Consider the following 20,882-nt stretch of genomic DNA (forward strand, 5'->3'; position numbering starts at 1 on the left):
GTTTGAAGTATTTTGATTTTCATGTTTTCCCATAAAATATCCCAGTATTCATCCCCTTTCCATCCCATGCACTCATAATGTTTAAACCAAAAACCTGGTAGGACCCACCAAAGCAACAATATTAATCCCCAACTCCAATCAAAAGAACTTCCTAAGCTCTGAGAGTTTCCTTTTCTTCATCTTGACATCTATTAATTTCTAATTTTCAGCCACATTTCTTTGAACTTGCAAAACCCAATTCCTTCCTCTAGCCTTGTATAGCAGTTTTGATTGACCCAATCACACACATTTTCATCTCGTATCCAACACCATCTCAATCTTTTCTTCATGACTTAACCTGTAACCTCCCACCCCTTGCAACCATTAAATATAAAAGCTATGTTGAACCACCTTTCATAATTCCTACTTCCCACATTCGACTCTCCCAATCTACCCACCTATCCAAACTGTTTAACCTTGTGGGATATTAAAAGAATCCAATCTGTTTCTCCGAATGCACCAAGGGCAATTTCATAAAGCTGTTAAGCAGAAAAAAATACTTAGCAAATTTCTTTGCTCAGTAGGGCACCAGTCGCAATGATGTAAAACTATATGGAACTTTGGCTGGTTACCTGTTTCTGCTAAGCAAGATTTATCTATTATTAGCATGATTATGTGCTTACATGCTTTGTGAAATTGGGTCAGGTGTCTCTCTAACATCTGCAAAAGCCTAGTTGGGCCTAAAACATCCAACCAAGAACCAACTGCAGTTGCACCTATCAAATCCTTTTCAACAGTCTCTGCCTTTATGGATGTCTTTATATTTAAGGCCATCCCAGCTAAACCCAGTTGCTCCCATTTAAGTCCCTAAACCAAGACTGACTTTACCTACAGGGTAATGCCATTAGAACCCATTTGCACCCATTCCATTTGTCATAGGCGCTTTCTTAACAATATAAGGTGGTACGTTGATTTCTTTATCTGTAAGACCATCCCAGCTAAACCCAGTTGCTCCCATTTAAGTCCCTAAACCAAGACTGACTTAACCTACAGGGTAATGCCATTAGAACCCATTTGCACCTATTCCAATCCCCCTAGGCACCTATTAATTTCTTAACAATATACGGTGGTAAGTTGATTTCTTTATCTGTAAGATCATCCCATTTGAACCCAGTTGCTCCCATTTAAGTACCTTAACCAAGACTGACTTAACCTACAGGGTAATGCCATTAGAACCCATTTGCACCTATTAATTTCTTAACAATATACGGTGGTAAGTTGATTTCTTTATCTGTAAGATCATCCCATTTGAACCCAGTTGCTCTCATTTAAGTACCTTAACCAAGACTGACTTAACCTACAGGGTAATGCCATTAGAACCCATTTGCACCTATTCCAATCCCCCTAGGCACCTATTAATTTCTGAACAATATACGGTGGTAAGTTGATTTCTTTATCTGTAAGATCATCCCATTTGAACCCAGTTGCTCTCATTTAAGTACCTTAACCAAGACTGACTTAACCTACAGGGTAATGCCATTAGAACCCATTTGCACCTATTCCAATCCCCCTAGGCACCTATTAATTTCTGAACAATATACGGTGGTAAGTTGATTTCTTTATCTGTAAGATCATCCCATTTGAACCCAGTTGCTCCCATTTAAGTACTTTAACCAAGACTGACTTAACCTACAGGGTAATGCCATTGAGCCCAGTTGCACCTATTCCATTCCCCTAGGCACCCATAAGTTTCTTCACAGTATACGGTGGCACATTATAGAAAAACAAAGCCAGGAAGACAACGAGTAGGAGTAACAGCAGGAAGGTGATAATGGTCCACTTGAAGCGAGTCCAGATAACATAACGGAGAGCCTTTAGTGGGTTCAGGAACCAGACATAGGAGGTATCGGGACGGCTGGTTAGTAGAAACACAACAGAAGAGAAAGAGTAACAGAGAAGCTTGGTGTTAGGGAGTGTTAGCGTTACCATGGGATGTTATGGGATCAGAGTGAGGCCCCGTTCATACTTCCTGCCAATGCGAAGCGAATTTTGACATCACAACTTCGCAGCGAATAATTCGCAACAGTTAAACTGTGTTCAATTCCTACGAAACAATCGCTTTGAAAACAGCCATGTGACGCAATAAAAAGCGCTTTGCATTTGCAAGAAGTATGAACCAAGCTTAAAGCCAGTTTATATCATAAGCTGTTGCTACAAAATAAGAACAATGCTTCCAAGTTGCTCAATTCCAACGCTTTTGCAAGTAAAATAAATACAGGAGTTTGTCCAAACGAGAATCAGGGTGTCTTGAGGTAAAATACACCACAATAGCCCTCTGACAAACGCTTGTTGATTTGAGAATTTCAAAGTGCGACAACTTGGAAAACAGTGCAACTTTATAATTTGTGGAAACTGAATTTTTTAATTTGTGTATAATATAAACTGGCCATATCCATGTCAACAATGCCATCACAATTCCATGAAACTGCCGAGTGGTGATAACAATTAGCAAGAAGCCTGATATTATGCAGTGGCTTTGCTATTAACTTCAAGTTACTAGTGTTTAGTAGCATCAATTGAAGAGGAAAATTGAGAAACTAAATTCCAAAGTTCTGCCAAACGACAGTTACGTTCTGATCGTAACAACAAAATTGTGTAGAACAATTTTTCTTCTTCAAAAAGTCTTTCAGATTATCCAACAAACTTTCTAAAACAATATACCAAAAAGATTAGAACTTTGGGCGATGACAAAATTGTACCACGGCTTTTGATAATACAGGTAAAAGCAAATTGTTATCACAACAAACCAGTAAAACATACCAATAACCACAATAAAACAACACGTTATTAATATTAGTAAAAACCATTGGTAATAATCCCATCAATTTAGAATAAAAAGGAAAAGGTAATTTCTCGTTACCAGAGTGTTAATCCTCTGGGGGAGGGGGGAATGTATTAGAGATGGCCCACTGGATAATAGTACAATATACAATCCAAAACTTGTGAGGTACCAATCATCCTGGTGTTTGGGTTCATCTAAACTGCTCTGAAAAAGTACGCCTGCAAATTTTGACCAGTTGATTTCATGCAACATGGTTTTAAAAATTGATGGATTGAAATGAATGTTTTCATCTATAAACCAAAGATATGGAAACCCTTCAATCTGTCGTTCAGATTGATCATTTTGAGAACTGTTTTTTTGTGGGGTGAGCCCCTGACAAGAGCTAATCAAACGATCACACTTGCCCTCTCGTGGTGACGGCATGCACCTCAGGTCACCTCCAAGTGACCCACTCCACAAGCAGGGCACTGGGGGCTGACCCGGGTGCTCCCGTCAAAGCTATTCCAACGTACCGGGGCAGACCGGGGGCGACCCAGGGAAGCTAAACGAACGCACCCTTAGTTTTAAAATTTACCCAGTCAGTTTCCCTTGTGGTTTATTATATGACAGGTTACATTCTGCACGGGAATGGGAAAACATCTCTTTGGGGGTAATTCTATAGCAACAAAAGTGTAACATTAATGCTTTATTTTTGTTGTTGTTAGGAGCAATTTTATTGCTTACGGCCTTTTATTGCTTACGGCCTTTTCTTACTGGAAAAAAAGTACTTTGTGTGGCTGGGAGAAGGCGCAAAGCCTTACACCTTTCTTCCATGCATACGCCAATGTAATCCTACCCAACACCCACCTTGCATGCAAAGTTAACATACACCATTCAATTCATGCACCAAGCATTTTCTTGACCAAGTACCCAGGCATGGCATAGAAGAAAAGAACCAAGAGGATCACGAAGCAGGCTAGGATGATCACCTTGATGAACAATGTCCGATAGTTGAACCACAGGGCGTACTTTAGGGTCTTTAAGGGGTGCATCATCCACAGGAAGGATGAATCTGGACGCCTAGTTATAATGGGTGTTATGGAGGCGAAGGAAACCCAGTTTGGGCGTTGTGGAGGCGAGGGAAACCCAGTATGGGTGTTATGGAGGCGAGGGAAACCCAGTATGGGTGTTATGGAGGCGAAGGAAACCCAGTTTGGGCGTTGTGGAGGCGAGGGAAACCCAGTATGGGTGTTATGGAGGCGAGGGAAACCCAGTATGGGTGTTATGGAGGCGAGGGAAACCCAGTATGGGTGTTATGGAGGCGAGGGAAACCCAGTATGGGTGTTATGGAGGCGAGGGAAACCCAGTATGGGTGTTATGGAGGCGAGGGAAACCCAGTATGGGTGTTATGGAGGCGAGGGAAACCCAGTATGGGTGTTATGGAGGCGAGGGAAACCCAGTATGGGTGTTATGGAGGCGAAGGAAACCCAGTTTGGGCGTTGTGGAGGCGAGGGAAACCCAGTATGGGTGTTATGGAGGCGAAGGAAACCCAGTATGGGTGTTATGGAGGCGAGGGAAACCCAGTATGGGTGTTATGGAGGCGAGGGAAACCCAGTATGGGTGTTATGGAGGCGAGGGAAACCCAGTATGGGTGTTATGGAGGCGAGGGAAACCCAGTATGGGCGTTGTGGAGGCAATTGAAACCCAGTATGGGCGTTGTGGAGGCGAGGGAAACCCAGTATGGGCGTTGTGGAGGCAATTGAAACCCAGTGTAGGTATGGGTGACATTGGGATAAATGGTTTAAGCAATGGTTGGAGGTTGGATGATTTGAGGGTTTGAGGGTATTTTATCAGGAAACCCAATGTGGGTATTGTTGGATGGGTGGAAGTGGGTACAATTGGGTAATGGGTTGAGGTAGGGTGGAGAAGGTTAAAAGTGATGCCCAATTCAAGCATACATGTGTAAGTGAGCGAAGAGAAACGGAAAGAAGGGAGGTTGGATGTTTGGTTTGAGGTTATTAGATCAGGAGACAAATGTGGGTATTGATGGATGGGTGAAAGTGGGTACAATTGGGTAATTGGTTGAGGTAGGGTGGAGAAAGTTAAAAAGTGACGCCCATTTTAGACATTGGTGAGGGTTGACAAACAGGAATTAAGGGAATTGTTAGTGATGTGTGCAGTTAAACAGTTATTGGTGCAAGGTTATTAAAAAGTGGAAGTAAATAGTGTATTTATTGGGGAATTTGTAGAAGTAGGGTCAGAGAATGAAATGTAGGATAGTTGGTAACGGTGATAAGAGGAAGAAGTTATCACAGGTGGAAATCAGGGATACATAAATTGAGAGAAATTATAGGTTGGTAAATATTGGGAAAACAGATACACATGTTTGGTAATGAGAAGTGTTAAGGAGTTTGTCGAGGGTTGTGAGTGGAGGTCAGATTGGCAAACAATGACATAAAGTGTGAAATTTAGGTTTGTGTTCAAGAAGTTTCAAAATCATTGAGATTAAATCCAACCATGGAGGAATTGCGGTGTCAAAGGGTTAATGAAAAAAAGATGCATGGTGTTCATTGGTGCAAAATGGGCGCAGGAAGGGAGGGTTATTAATCAAACGCCAAAAGATTGGTGCAATATTAATTCCAAACCAGATATTAATATTGCAAATAGAACATTTCAATTATTGAGGTTTGTGAAAAATATTAGTTGTGGCAGAATTTGAGTTTATTGTTAATATTTTTAAAATCACACAGCAGTGAACACAGTAATCATATCAACAGAAATGCATCAAAATCGTTACGTTTCATGAAAAATTGCATAAATTGTTTTCAAGTGATTTTTTTGTTTCAATTTGAGAAAATTTTAATGTTGAGACGAAATGAAGTGAAATGTACGGAATAGTTTTTTTGAAGGTTCATGTAAATGACAATGAATTTCAGAGAAAAGAAAAGAAAAGAAAAAAAACTAAATTGAGCAATATTCAGATTATTTCCAATCAATAAAAAATACAACCACAACTATAAAAAACTAGTACAAAATCTACCTGGATAACTATACTTGTGAAGTGTCCAACAATAATACTTTACTCTCTGGTGGTATAGCATTACGGCCCGGTCACACAGGCCTCAATAACGAGACTGAAAACGAGAACATTACAAATGCATGCCCTCGATTGGTTGACTGAGCTTAGGCGTATTCTGCATGGAGCAATTCAACCAATAGAATGCGTTCTCTTTGCGTCGTCATCGTTTTCGTTAGCGCTACAGTGTGACTTGGCCTTTAAACATGCAAAGTTCTAATAGTTTAGAATCACACTACAACAAAAGTACAGGCAAGATGTTTCTCAGTGAAGGTGTGCCATGATGACAGTAAGCACAAATCTGAAAAGGTGTTGCAACTCGGGGCTGGTGTAGAATATGATGTACTTCCAGTAGAAACATTGAAGACAATGTCCATGCTCTCTATAGTGGCGTACAAAACCTGGCTCTGGGCCTTTTCAATAACTTGACTTTGTCTCTGGCTGTAGCTTTGACTTCATGTCTGTCAGCCATTAATAATGACATTGTTAAGCCTGAAATCCATGTGTACATCATGCCTTGTGCGTAACATTATGGGAAAGCTCCCTTAGAGTTTCCGAGTTGAGCTGCAAAAACTCAGAAAGTCTACACCATTTTCAATGAGTGGGTGTGTGTTCATTGAATAGGAGACTTTGGAACACTAGGTGGCAGCAGACTTACCAGGTAAATTTCAATTGTTTACGTAGTTCTGAGCACTTTATGGATGAGCAGTTAATCTGCATGGGGCAGGTCAGCAACAGCCCTACTGGTTTGTGTATGATCAAATTAAATCGCCTTTTTGAAAAGCAGTAACATGGAGATAACAGGTGTGAGTTGCTAAAAGAAAAGTATGTTTTATTCTGGCCTAATTCCTAAATTGCAATCTAAAACATGAAGATATATGCCAAGCAATGCACATAATTTTCATGGATAACACAGTATGAAATACAAATACATGGAATCATGTGCGCTGCATGGCCTGTCCTTAAATTTTTACGAGTTGTGCGGTACGAATTATGCACAAAGAACAAATGACAGACACATGGATATCCGTCCCGATGTGTTTTTGATATAAATGGCTTCTATTTGAGAGGGGAGTCTAAAAGCTTGAGCCAGTATGGAAGTCATGATTTGGAGAAGGCCCTTTAGCACACATGTAGGCTGTTTCGATCCCTGGTAGCTACTTAAGCACAAAATAATCCTGAAACAATGCAGAACCCTATGCAATCACAAGCATGTGTGAGGAATAAAATGTACAGCTATAAAACCTATCATGCAAATCGTTTCTGAAACAAAATGCTAATGTGACATACATGCTTACACCATAAACGGGGCAAAAATTTACAACCACATCAACAAAGTTAACATTCACAGCCAATCAAAGGAAGATCCTATATGGCATGACGAAAGAAAGCATCTATCAATCCATTCAAATGCAAAAACACAGTATTCTCAGTAACTGTATTGTTGGAATTCTGTGAAGGTTCGGGATTGTGCAGGTACTTTGAAGAGCATGGTTGACACCTGGTTGACATGCTATCCTGCTGGCTGCTCACTGCTTTATCTTAACACTGTTCCGCCATCAAAGTTGGTCTTTGAGTTATCCAGCGCTTACCAGGGGACAATTTAATATAGCTGCTAAGCACAGCAATTTTGCTTAATAGCACAAACAAGGTCAGCATGAGATAAAATATCGTGAAGTGTGTCGTGTTTATGGCTGATATTTTATCAGCAATTAACAAAATAAGAACATTTGGAAAGCAATGATTTCTGCTTAGCATCTCCTACAGGTATGATCTAATTTCAGAAAAGCCTGTAAGCATAAATACTGCACCGAAAAACCTTGCTAAGTTAAAATAGATTACCAGCCGTGAAGTTAGAAATTGTTACAACTGTTACCCAACTTTTTTTGGCTAAGTACAAACATTTACTTAGCAGCAGGCCTGTAAATCACACACAGGCTATGGTCTCTAACTGTCTTAACCCAAAATATTAGAAGCTGTAACCAATCAAGAGTTCAACATGTCAAGTCAAACACTTCACTTTTATAAAAAAAGTCAGATTTAGGCTATGTTGAGTATCAGTGAAAATTCGATGATCAGCCAATATTTTTTTTTTCAGAATATGAAGTCATTTATTAATTCTGCTCGTAAAAATCACCAAAATAACGTCAGTAGGATTTGAAACTTTGCATGGTGGAAATACGATATGGAAAGGTTTGCGGGAACACCGCTTACTGTAAATGACTAACTGTAAATGAGTTGGTATGGTTCTGAAAAGATCCATTGGTTTCAACTTGACGTTTCGATCAGTTCGGAAAAAAAACTGGAGCAAATAACCTCCTGAACATCCACCACCGTCTTTCCTGTGAACAAGTAATTAATAATAACAGCATATAAACGTGTACACAAACTGAAGTGGGAGAAGAATAGTATACAAAGGAACATACTTTGGTTTCTCCAGCGGGTCTGGTTCATCCCGAGCGAAGCCAGCTGGACTCTTCTCTGCCTCCTCCTCAGTAAACAACGTAATCTCTGCCTCTACTTTGCCCTGTGATGGTCAAGGCAAAATATCATCCAAAGTTTAAAAACAAATATTTTATGAGATATAGCCCAACTCACGAAGCTGAAAGGGCACTTCAAGGTGAGGGATACACCTAAAGGGCCACGTTGCCTTGGATTGGTCCATGAAAAGCTCTTAAAAACCATCTGTAATTAAATTGATATGTTTAGAAAGATGTTTTCAAAGTGGAATATAAAGATCCACACCAATTTGCCTCAAAAGTGCGTGGTTTTGGAAACTAACACAATCGGCCATTTTATGAACTCAAAATTCACTCAAAATGGCCGACCGTGTCAGTTCGCGATAGAAAAAGGAAAAAAGTACAATTTCGATGCATGTAACACTTTTCAACGACCAACTCGCCCGATCAAAGGCAATGTGCCCCTTTAACTGATTTGGGCTATCGACCAAAATCAAATGTCACCAGAGTGTGGGTTCAAGTCCTGGTCATAACACTTGTGTCCTTAAGCAAGACACATAACCATTACCACGTGAAGGATTCTCTTCATGGGCATTGCCAGGAACTGGTTGCCTGAATTGCCCTGCAGGACATTTCATTTCATCTGCAAGACATTTATTTCCATTCAAACAGAGAATCAAATAAAAAAGTAACAGTGTTAAGGAGCATTTAAGGGTTCCATATTAATTTTGGTTTTACCCACACGCCAATGTCTGTTAGCGCTGTATACTCTGTACTTACCTGAGTTCTGTGAGTCACAGGCATGTTACGCAGGTGGGATTTGAACCCCTGACCTTTGCAATTCTAGAGCAGTGTTCTTAAACTAGACTACCGAGGTTGCCCAGTGGCTAGAGGCAGTTCGAATCCTATGTTTAGCAACGGGTACATAAGGGTTCCATGAACAATAACACCGGCTAAACATGTAAATTGCCATTATAGCCTAAAAGCTGCCATACCGTTAGTTCTTCTTCTTCATGTTCACTCTTGGCTATGAATGGCCACCATCCCTTGATGCGTTTCATCTTGAAGATGTTGACCTGGGGTACACTGCCGTCTGTCTTCAAGAGATCTGGGGTGCACTTCTTGGCTGTCTTTGCACCACGAGGGAACCGGTTTAGATTCATCGCTACTGAACCTAAAATGACCAAGAAAAAAACAAGTGAGAAAATAGAATTAGCTGTTGCAAACTATTATAAAAAGGACCTTTTATATGCAGAAAATAGTTAATAGTTAAATAGCGTCTTTTCAAAGGCTCAATTGAAGTGTTAAAAGGCTAAGAAGTTTACAATTCCCATATGAATATAAATGCCAACATCTATTTGAAAGATACTTCTTCTTTTTTAAATGGTAAAAATCAAATAACTTCAAACACGAAAACAAAACAATTTGGAGCATAAACAAAATATGTGGGACTCAAAAACCTATACTGAAACCCATAGCAGTCCCACTCCAGCAAACACCCTTAACCAGCCTAAAGGCCCAATCCCACTGCAGCGATAACGAGAACGATCTGATAGCGATCACGACGCAAAGAGCACGCGTTCTATTGGTTGAATTGCTCCACGCAGAATACGCACACGCCCATTCAACCAATAGAATGCGTTCTCTTGGCGTCGTTATCGTTCTCGTTATCGCTGCAGTGGGACCAGGTCTAAGCCACGCTTATGCAGTTCCCACATTCACGCACCACTGAGCCGAGTTCATAAGCAGCTTCCAGGAGCAGAGTCCAGCATTCTCATGTAGACGATCGAAAGTCAAATACCACCGGTTCTGTCCAGAACCTACACTACCCGAAAAGTGATATTCACAAGGTGTTACCCCAAACCTCTCTAAGTTACATGTATACTTCCACCATGCAAAACTTCAAATCCTACATACAGATAAATAATAACTAACAAGTCCTTTGCACACGCTGGGCCATTCCTTTGGAATCATTGCCATCACACGTTCGGGATAGAGGCACCATCACGACCATGGACACTTTTAAAGACAAATTTAAACTTCATTTGTTTCAAACAGCTTTTCAGTAGTTTGTTTCTTTCTTTTGTTTCCCTTTGTTCCCTCTTCCCCCCTGTTGCTTTGTTTTTGTCTTCTTCTTTTCATTCGCTTTGAGCACCTGGTTAGAGATGATATTGCACAGTATAGATTTTCCATATTATTATTACTATTAACAAAAACTACACAGTGGTTTTTTGGTCAACACCATTGTTCCTTTGTTATACAGTGAGCCTCCCTCAAGATCGGGTGGTTGCTGGAGAACGCATTCCACTCGGTAGGTTTTCGTTTGTTTGAGTTGTCACGGGAAGGAATGCGTCATGATGCAGTCGTTCCCGTGACACATTTTATCCATGCTCCCTAAATGGTAATTAACAAAGCAGGGAGAAACTAACCTAAGAAGTCATCAGCAGAGAAGTGGTCAGCATCCCAGACCTGTAAGGTGAGCCTTGGTGGGACCTTGTACTCCGTCTCATCCAGTGAGAAGGCAGATTCCTTCTTCTTAATCACCATCTTCTCTTCTGCCGACAGATACTCAAATGGGTAGATGAATCGCCAGTTGAAGTTACCCTCACCGGTCAGCGAGCGGTAGTGGACGTCAGTGGATTGACAATCAGTTTGGTTTCCCAAAAGCCATCTATACAAGGGTGATCAAGAGATCGTTTCACTTTAGTAAGCAATAGAGATGGTTTCTTTTAAAGACCCTGGACACTTTTGGTAACTGTCAAAGACCAGTCTTCTCACTTAATGTATCGCAACATATGCATAACATAACGAACCTGTGAAAATTTGAGCTCAATTGGTCGTCAAAGTTGTGAGATAATAATGAAAGAAAAAACACCCTTGTCACACGAAGTTTTGTGCTTTCAGATGCTTCATTTTGAGACTTCAAATTCTAAACTTGAGGTCTCGAAATCAAATGCCTGGAAAATTACTTCTTTCTCGAAAACTACTCCACTTCAGAGGGAGCCGTTTCTCACAATGTTTTATACAGTCAACCTCTCCCCATTACTCGTTACCAAGTGAGGTTTTATGCCAATAGATATATTGAGTAATTACCAATAGTGTCCACTGCCTTTAACAATGAGCTATATACATGTACTAGCACAAAGCTACAGACCTTTCAAACTCGGGCTTCTGTGATTCATACCAAAGTCATGGACAGGGTTGTAGCTGGTGATTGTTATGGTGGGCAATAAATCCAAGTATACTAAGGGCTAGTGGATCAAAACAAACTATGCATGTCTAATCATGGGGCCATTAGTACTCAAGCTTCAGACGCGATGCCAGGTTTCCAAACTGTTTGTTTTTTCTGAGGCCATGCAATAAGTTGACGGCCTTTTGAATGTGCTCTTTCTCTGTGATATTTGACACTCCTTATCATTAGTTGTGTCACAGATCAATGTACAGTGGAGTTCATATTTTGAAATTTGTGTTGGGCAACACAGTGTCCTTTGCTCAGACCAAAATTGAGAGTCCTGTGCAGGCGTGCCCACCACCGTCCGCCAGGGCTACAACAGTGGTCATGGATTGGGTAATAACATATGTAATTGGAGAACCCTGTTCAAGCTCAGTGACAGAACTGTTTGACTTTCTATCAAACGCAGAATCATTTGTAGTTTTTAAACGACGAAGAAGAAAAAAAAAAAAAAAAAAAAAAATGAATTGAATTGTTTCTTACCCTTTGACAAAGATGTCACTACTCTTCTCTCCAGTGAAGAAAGCATCATCTTCAAGAACCACATCATCAGTATTCCAGATGATGACTCGTAGCTCGTACTTCTTTGGTTTCCGTGGTGATATGTCAACAGGGGCTCCAGGTAGAGGCATGTCCATAGGAAACATATCAACCCACATCTCCAGTCGTCCCTGGTGATTAAAAAAAGATGAAGTTAGCAACATGATTTGAACCAATGGTCTTTCAGAGTCAGGTACCAGCGATCTACCAACGGGCTATCTAGCCCTATGCTGATGGTCTCCTCATACAGAGGAACTAAAAATAAAATTATACACTTTTGAAACGGCTGCCAAATAAAAAATATATGATTCTGGGGGAAAAGATTTAGATGGATAGCTTATGGACTCAACTTTCATATGACATCAAAAAGTCTGTAAATAATTCATGCTTGATTGAGCATTGCTCACTGAAGAATAAGTAGCCAACATCTTGGATTGAATTTTGGAAGCTTCAAAGGACTTACCTCTCACAAATTGGAAGGCTAACTCCTGCGTTAATTTTCATACCCTTTACACAAGAAAGTAGTGCCCACCCAAGCATGAATTATTTACAGACTTTTTGGTGTCATATGAAAGTGAAGTCCATAAGCTATCCATACATATTAAAGGCAGTGGACACTATTGGTAATTGTCAAAGACTAGCCTTCACAGTTGGTGTATCTCAACACACGCATAAAATAACTAACCTGTGAAAATTTGAGCTCAATCGGTCATCGAATTTGCGAGATAATAATGAAAGAAAAAAACACCCTTGTCATACGAAGTTGTGTGCGTTTAGATGGTTGATTTCGAGACCTCAAGTTCTAAATCTGAGGTGTCGAAATCAAATTCGTGGGAAATTACTTCTTTCTCGAAACCTATGGCACTTCAGAGGGAGCCGTTTCTCACAATGTTTTATACCATCAACCTCTCCCAAATACTCGTCACCAAGAAAGGTTTTATGCTAATAACTATTTTGAGTAATTACCAATAGTGTCCACTGCCTTTAAACTTTTCCCCCAAGAATCATATACTTTTTGATTCAGCAGCCATTTCAAAATAAATATGGTTTATTTTGAGACACCCTGTAGAAATGGAGTTGATATTTACCTGTTCCAATCCTGGTTTGTCTGGATGATAGAGTGACCTGGTCTCAATGTGTTCTGGAACTAGACGACAACCAATCTTCTCCACCTTTGAGAAGTTCCTCAGGGCCTCTAGAGCGGCATGCTCATCTGTTGGCTTCTTAACACCTGAATTTTTCAAAAAAATATTTACAAAATGGTTTCAGGGACTATGATATTTTTTATTGATAAGTTTATGAATAAATGCATCCCTTGGAGTGGTGCAGTCCACACCCAACAACTTGATTTATACCAAACAATGTAACAAAATCATAGCTGTCATGGTGTTGAACATCCAAAGACAATGAACCCAGCGAATGCTTTTCCATGTTTAGCCGAGCAAAATCCTATATAAAATGTATCAGTTGCTACTCAGAAATCATCATGGCTACTCAATATATAGCGGTCAGTGTGCACAAAACATCTTAATATTGTGCCATGCAAGATTTCTGGGCGAAATTGTTCCCTGGAACCCATTGTCAACAACAGGCATGATATCTGACCAGTGGGAATAAGTACATTATTTTATTGAGGGCAAGTGCTGACCTACAAGTACAGATGGTGTAGGCCTTTATAGACTTGTCAGGATATTTTACCACAATTTTATCAAATTTGTCCAGGTGCAAAAATAAATCGGACACTTGACTAGGAAGCATATCATGTCTGCCTGCAACAATGCCAAAGTTTTGTGCTCTATGTTTTCTGTATGTGCTCAGAGAGTGAGTGGTACACTGGAGACTATCAAGCAAAAGATATCTTACATACAAAGAAAACACTCCATGTTTTAAGTAGATTTTCATCCAACATAGTATTTTTTTTTAGCCTTTGAGAAAGACTCTGCTAGGGTCGAAACGTCAGGCCATATTAAATATTTTGTGCATTTATACCATAAGTCCTTGGGTTGGTAAGCAGTTTGCAACAGCTAATTCTATTTTCTCAACAGTCTACATACATGTACATGAAATATTTGAAACACTTTTAAAAGAACAATGTAATGTACATACCAAATATACAAAATCACCAGCAGTAATAACCAAGGGAAGCAAACACCATTGCTACCTACAAATATATTGACATAAGCTCTAGATCCTGTACACTGCCCACAAACATTTTAACATTTAATTGCCAATCCTTCTAAGCACTGTTCAGTATCCATAATCGCAAACCATCATCAAGACCTTTTGTTGCAGACAAGACATACATAAATACATATGTAGCCCCATGACAACTTATCGATAAACATTCATAGCATTTTGAAAGAGGATGCAAGAAATAATAGTGGAAGGAGTAAACCCAGTTCAAACTTCCTGCGAATGCGATACAAATTTTGACGTCAATGCCCTTTTTTAGGGGTCTGAGAATGTTTCGCAGTTTAGCTTAAGTTAACTCTTCCGAATTCTTCGAATTTGTGATGTCAAAATTTGTATTATCTCATTCACATGAATTATGAACCGCCCTTAAGAGAGAAGAAGTGAGGGGCAAGAGACATGTGTTCATTCACTTTAAAGCTCATGGACAGCACTGGTAATATCAAAGACCGGGGCGTTATTTCATATAGCTGCTTAATACGCAGAAAATATTACTCAGCATATGAGCAGGATATACAAGTCACAAATTGTACATGTGACATGGTAACCTTATTCTGGTAAGCATAATTTGGTTGTCCTTAGCTGCTTTTTGTGCTTAAAGGATTTGGGTACTTTTTGTAACACAAAACTCAATGTCCACAGATTTACATTAAACTTAATACACCGTTTAAAGATAATGATAGTACATGTAGAAAACATACTTTAAAATATTACTTGCTGAGGTGCTGTAGTTTTTAAGAAATGAGTAAAACAATGTCATGAAAATGCGTTTTTACGTGCTAAAATAATTTTTGTCTCATGATCACTGAGACGCAAATTATTTTCATGACATTGTTTTACTCATTTCTCAAAAACCAAAGCACCTCACGAAGTATTATTTTTAGGGACGCTTTCTACTATCATTATCTTCAATCTGTGTAAGTTTAACGTAATCTATGAACATTGTGTTTTTTTGTCCTACAAAAAGTACTTTGTACATAGATCCTCCAAGCAGCTCTTTGGCCATATACAGGATATAACAATGTGAAAAGTAAAGCTTAGTCGGTCATCGAACTCACAACAAAATGGTTCAAACCCCTATACGTGTTTTCAGTTTTCAAAAATCTACTTTGGATTCACCAGATCGTTATTATCTCATTATCTCAGGACTGCACGTCAACAGCCACATCTTAGGCAATTTATGCAGTAAAAATATCAAGATCAAGATCAACCTTTATAATAGATGTTAAATTTGCATAAAGATAAAGAATATTAATTCTTTTTTGTTTTTACCCATACACAGATGTGTGTTAGCACTGTATACTCAGTACTTCCCCCGAGTCCTGTGAACAAATATCACAGGCATGATCAACAAGACCAACCTTTGTTATTTTACTCATTTCTTTGGTGTTTCAGGTAAAACCAAATAAATATAAGTTTTCCACAAGTTTTGTGAGAATCTGTGAAAATTCTAAACCATACCAATGTTGAGCAAGGACTTTGTGAAACATTACGGCACTTTTTGTTTCCAGAAAAAGTATAGTTGAAAGAGAGAAGGTGAGTGAGACAGAGGAGGATGGGAAATATAAGGTGTGTACATGCATGTACATTGTATGTATAAAAGGTGTTCAATACAAGTGAGCAATTTTATTTTGAATGCGCATTATATGTATGACATACATATAAACCTGGTACGTAGGACTGCAGATGTACAGTGTCCAAAATCCTCCCATTTACTAAACTAAGACAGCAACACTAATCCGTCTATCAACCAGCGCAGGGATCTCCAAGCAGGGTTCTGTCACTAAAGCTTTAGGGTAACTGTTCAACCTTAAAGGGACACGTTGCCATCGGATTGGACATTTTGGGCTTCAAAACGCATTTGTAAAGAAAATAATATGGTCGGCAAGATGTTTTCAAAGTGGAATATAGACATTTCTATTGCAACATCACAGCTCAGGTTTTTGCAAACCAAGGTTGGAAAACTATGAATTTGATTTTGAGAATTTGATTTAGAATTTAGGTCTCGAAATCAACCATCTAAACACACACAACTTCGTGTGACTAGGGTGTTTTTTTCTTTCATTTTTATCTCGCAAGTTCGATGACCGATTGAGCTTAAATTTTCACAGGTTTGTTATTTTATGCATATGTTGAGCTACACCAACTGTGAGGGCTAGTATTTGACAACTACCAATAGTGTCCACTGCCTTTGAAGCAAAAACAGAAATATTTGTATAAACCATAATATTCTACTTTCAAAACATCTTTCCAACCGTATTAATTTCATACAAAATTTGCACCCATCAGGCAATGTGTTACTCTAAGAAGGCAAGGGGTAACCAGGGAAGACCCAACGTCATTGCTCTTTTTACTTTAGAATAGGATTCTGTGTCATCTGCACTGTATACAGACCCAACGGGTCCAACGTTCCATGCAACCCCAAACATGTATGCCGCTTTTTTGAGGATACGAATCTTGTACTCAACCAACATGACCAAATGGAGACTTTCAGGCCTGATACTTCACGGAGGCAACAAAGGCGACTCCATGCCCCCCTGGTCATTGCCTTGGTGCCTGTGAAATGCTCCAGTAAAAATTTACAATTTCCTCATAGTGTGCCCTTTACTAAGGAGAAAATGCCTTGGTGCCCTTGCCCTTTCTAAAATGCGCATACAGGTCTGACTTTGTCATACTAGGCAGCATCGAACTTACCAAGTAAATTTCCAATATCAATTTTGGTTTTTACCCATACACCGATGTGTGTTAGCACTGTATACTCAGTGCTTTCCCGAGTCCTGTGAAAAAATATCACAGGCATGTTACTCGTGTGGGATTCGAACCCACGACCCTTGCAATTCGAGGGTTCGAATTCCACCCGAGTAGTATGCCGGTGATATTTGTGCACAGAACTCAGGAAAGTACTGAGTATAAAGTGCTAACACACATCGGTGTATGGGTAAAAACCAAAGTTAATATTCTTTATCCCCGATGCAAATTTAACATTATAAATTGCAATTGTTTGCGTATTTCTGAGCGTGTTCACATAGCCAAAAACAATAAATTTACCTGGTAAGTCTGCTGCCACCTTGTGACCTCAAAAGTATCTCATTGTAAACATTTAAAGGCAGTGGACACTATTGGTAATTACTCAAAATAATTATTAGCATAAAACCTTACTTGGTAACAAGTAATGGGGAGAGGTTGATAGTATAAAACATTGTGAGAAACGGCTCCCTCTGAAGTGATGTTGTTTTCGAAAAAGAAGTAATTTTCCATAAATTTGATTTCGAGACCTCAGATTTATAACTTGAAGTCTCGAAATCAAACATCTGAAAGCACACAACTTCTGTGTGACAAGGGTGTTTCTTCTTTCATTATTATCTCGCAACTTCGACGACCAATTGAGCTCAAATTTTCACAGGGTTGTTATTTTATGCATATGTTGAGATACACCCAGTGAGAAGACTGGTCTTTGACAATTACCAATAGTGTCCAGTGTCTTTAAAACAAGTGTTTTCAAGCTTTTCTGATACTAACAAACAGAGCAATAACTTTGGAACACTACCACAGCATTTTTGCGTTGGATTCACCTCTAATCTACATGTATGTACGCATCAAACTAATAGGGTTCTTTTATTGTACAGGTCAACAGCAATGTATATGTTTCCCAGGTAGAAGCTCTGGGACAAGTCATGACTTCTTGCAAGAGTGGAAGAGGTGATTCCTGGGTGTTTAAACGCTACATACGAAGTGTGGACCTGAGGGCAAAAGAGGTCCACATAGTGTAGGGACTGTAAACACTGTGTGGACTTCCACATGTCCACACAGTATTTACAAATAGGACTTTTCCTTAAGTGCACAGAACAAAGAAACGTCCACAGAGTGACTGCATGACAGAGCTGTGTGACCTCACCAGGCGTATAAGAATTGCATAAAATAACGAAACCGCACGCACAATGAGACACTCAGCGTTCTCCGGGTTCTATTTCTATGGTCTATCCATACACCCCAGTATGCTTCATTGTTACTTACCGTCCGACCATAATGAGGATTTGACCCTTCTGGTCCCATCATAGGCACCCAAGGAATCTGGTGTATCCATGTGAAACAAAAGTGTTTTATCTAATGACGCAATTGTAGCACGCTGTGATGGGGTACAGCAGAGGGGCAACGGCAAATGATGCCCCAGAGGGTCTCCAAAACCCATGTACCCCTGTCACAGAGCATGCAGGCAACAATTGTTTTTTTTATACCTTTGTATAATACATTCCTATTCTGGCGATGTCATATGTATGTTGTCCTCAGCCAACATTACTAGAACACCATTGGCACAGTTAAAAACAGACGGACAGTTTATACACACAAATTAAACAGCATATTTTTCACCCATTCCCGGCAACAATCAAGTAGCAAGTGCCTCATCATTCCAATTCAAAAACCATTCTTTTCCTCAGCCAAATACAAATCTTTCAACAACAAAAACAATGCAAGGACAGAGCAAAAAGACATAGAAGCTTTACATCTGCAAGAAAGCACCAGTCATGATATTAGACTAAAAGGTATAATTATTAATTTGATCAACTACAAAAGCTGAAATAAATACATGCATGTTGTAGGCTTTTAACAGACTTTTTAAGCTATTTCATCATACTTATCTGATTTGTCCAAAACAATCAGAATTCAAGACAGAGGTACATGTAGGAAGAATCACTCCTGTAGCACTTTATCGTCTAACAATTCCTTATTGCATCTAATGAAAAATCTACCATGAGCATGATGGGTGAGAGTCATTGCCCACAAAAAGTTCGGAAACTATAGGATGCACATTTTAGAAGGAATATTGAAATGATGGTATTTCCATCTTTGGTAACCCCTTGGGTTTCGATTTTAGAAAGCTTTTTTCTGGAACAGTATCCGCAGCACTAGAGAAGTAAATGAAAGACGCAGGGTTTTTTTTTGTGTATTTTTTTACAGCTGATTTTCTTTTCCATGCAGACATAAGAAGTCTGAATTCGGATACAAGTATGAAATGTCATATATAAATCTGAATTTTAGACAAATTTCTTATGCATCTCGGGATGCATGTCAAGTCTACTTGAAAATAAACCATGTGGACTGTAAGATATCTTTTTTTTAATCTACCAGCACAAAAATGAGTTTATCCCCGAAACTCAAAGAAACTTCTTGTCCTCGAAAGTTAATCAAAACGCTTCAGATCTCTATGTGTGTAAATGTTTATATTACTCTAATGTAAAATACTATACTGAGGTGCACACACACATGCAGCCATAACAGACGAAAGCATTATTAGCACTGGGGAACATGCCAGTATACAACAGGACCAAGCCTGCAAGAGCGAACATGCCAGCAAATTAATTTTTAGGAGTACATTTGCCATGGGTGCCAAGAGTCATTTGCAGGGGGGGGTGGGGGGGGGGGTAGGAATGGCCTTGAGATGCCAAGAGAGATATAAACCAATGTTCCATTTATACAATATCAGCAGCATATCAATTCTGTGGAGGTGACCCCCCCTCCCCCGCCCACCTCCTCCTGATTCCATCACTTAAGAAGCCTTTGTTTTGCTTTTATCCAACTTCTAAATTGTTTCGTCTTTTTCTTTAGGTATTTGCGAGGTACATTAATTTGAGCCTAGGTCCTGTCTAAGTTAAACTTGAAGCAAGGCTTGGCATCACTGAAGAAGCCTTTGCTTTGCTTGTGTTGCCTTTGTTTAATTTCTAAATTGTTTTCTTTACTGCCGACATTTGCGAGGTACGTAACATTGAGTCTAAGTTGAACTTGAAGCTACTCTCGTTGGCAATGAATGAATGCTTATGAAAGGTGAATGAAATGTTCATGGTGTCACATAATGAAGAGTAAACCATCCACCACATATCTAAGCCTTCCTCACTCAACAGAGAATTTCCAAGGCGGCGTCGCAATACTTAAAGGAACACATTGCCTTGAATCGGTCGAGTTGGTCTTTGAAAAGCGTTTGTAACCGTTTGTTATACAATGCATATGGGTAGATAGATGTTGTAAAAGTAGAATATAGTGATCCACACAAATTTGCCTCGAAATTGCGTGGTTTTCCTTTTACCTCATCGACTAACACGGTCGGCCATTTATGGGAGTCAAAAATCTGACTCCCATAAAATGGTCGACCGTATTAGTTCGCAAAGTAAAAGGAAAACCACGCAATTTCAAGGCAAATTTGAGTGGATCATTATAATCTACTTTTAAAATATCTTTCCAACCATATGCATATCATAACAAACGGTTACAAACGTTTGTTCGTCCGATCCAAGGCAACGTGTTCCTTTAATTTGAGTCTATTTGCAGCCAGGCAGTACTTCTCACCCAGTGGGAGTATTTCTGGCTGGCAGCACAATTTTGGGCAATCTTACTTTTGTACACTATAGGCTGCTTGACCAAACAACCAGTATGATTTCTTCCATGATATCACTGGCCAAATGGTAATAGATAATAGACTGTGTAAGTCTCGTACGTATTCAAACATCGGGACCCGTTAGAGTGTGCAAGAATGTTTGAATACGAGCAAAACTTTCATGGCTATGATCAAAGGCTTTGGCAATTTTGACCCCT

The 20,882-nt window shown here is 39.5% G+C and overlaps 1 protein-coding gene across 6 annotated transcripts in view; it reads right to left on the reverse strand.

The window, feature by feature from the left end:
* LOC117304640 (otoferlin-like) overlaps positions 1-20,882 on the reverse strand; it is a 123,833-nt gene that overhangs the window by 12,685 nt on the left and 90,266 nt on the right. For 4 of the 6 annotated variants that reach the window (XM_033789198.1, XM_033789197.1, XM_033789192.1 and 1 more), the window contains 5 exons: positions 13,196-13,338; positions 12,051-12,238; positions 10,765-11,006; positions 9,331-9,509; positions 8,303-8,403 (listed from right to left, as the gene is read on the reverse strand). In XM_033789198.1, the coding sequence (XP_033645089.1) occupies positions 8,303-8,403; positions 9,331-9,509; positions 10,765-11,006; positions 12,051-12,238; positions 13,196-13,338 (853 nt within the window). Of the gene's footprint in view, positions 1-659; positions 1,226-1,535; positions 1,895-8,302; positions 8,404-9,330; positions 9,510-10,764; positions 11,007-12,050; positions 12,239-13,195; positions 13,339-20,882 lie in introns of those variants that run through there. The other 2 variants (XM_033789196.1, XM_033789193.1) reach the window with 1 other exon arrangement.

This window comes from Asterias rubens, chromosome 21 (assembly GCF_902459465.1).
Source record: "Asterias rubens chromosome 21, eAstRub1.3, whole genome shotgun sequence".
NCBI lineage: Eukaryota > Metazoa > Echinodermata > Asteroidea > Forcipulatida > Asteriidae > Asterias > Asterias rubens.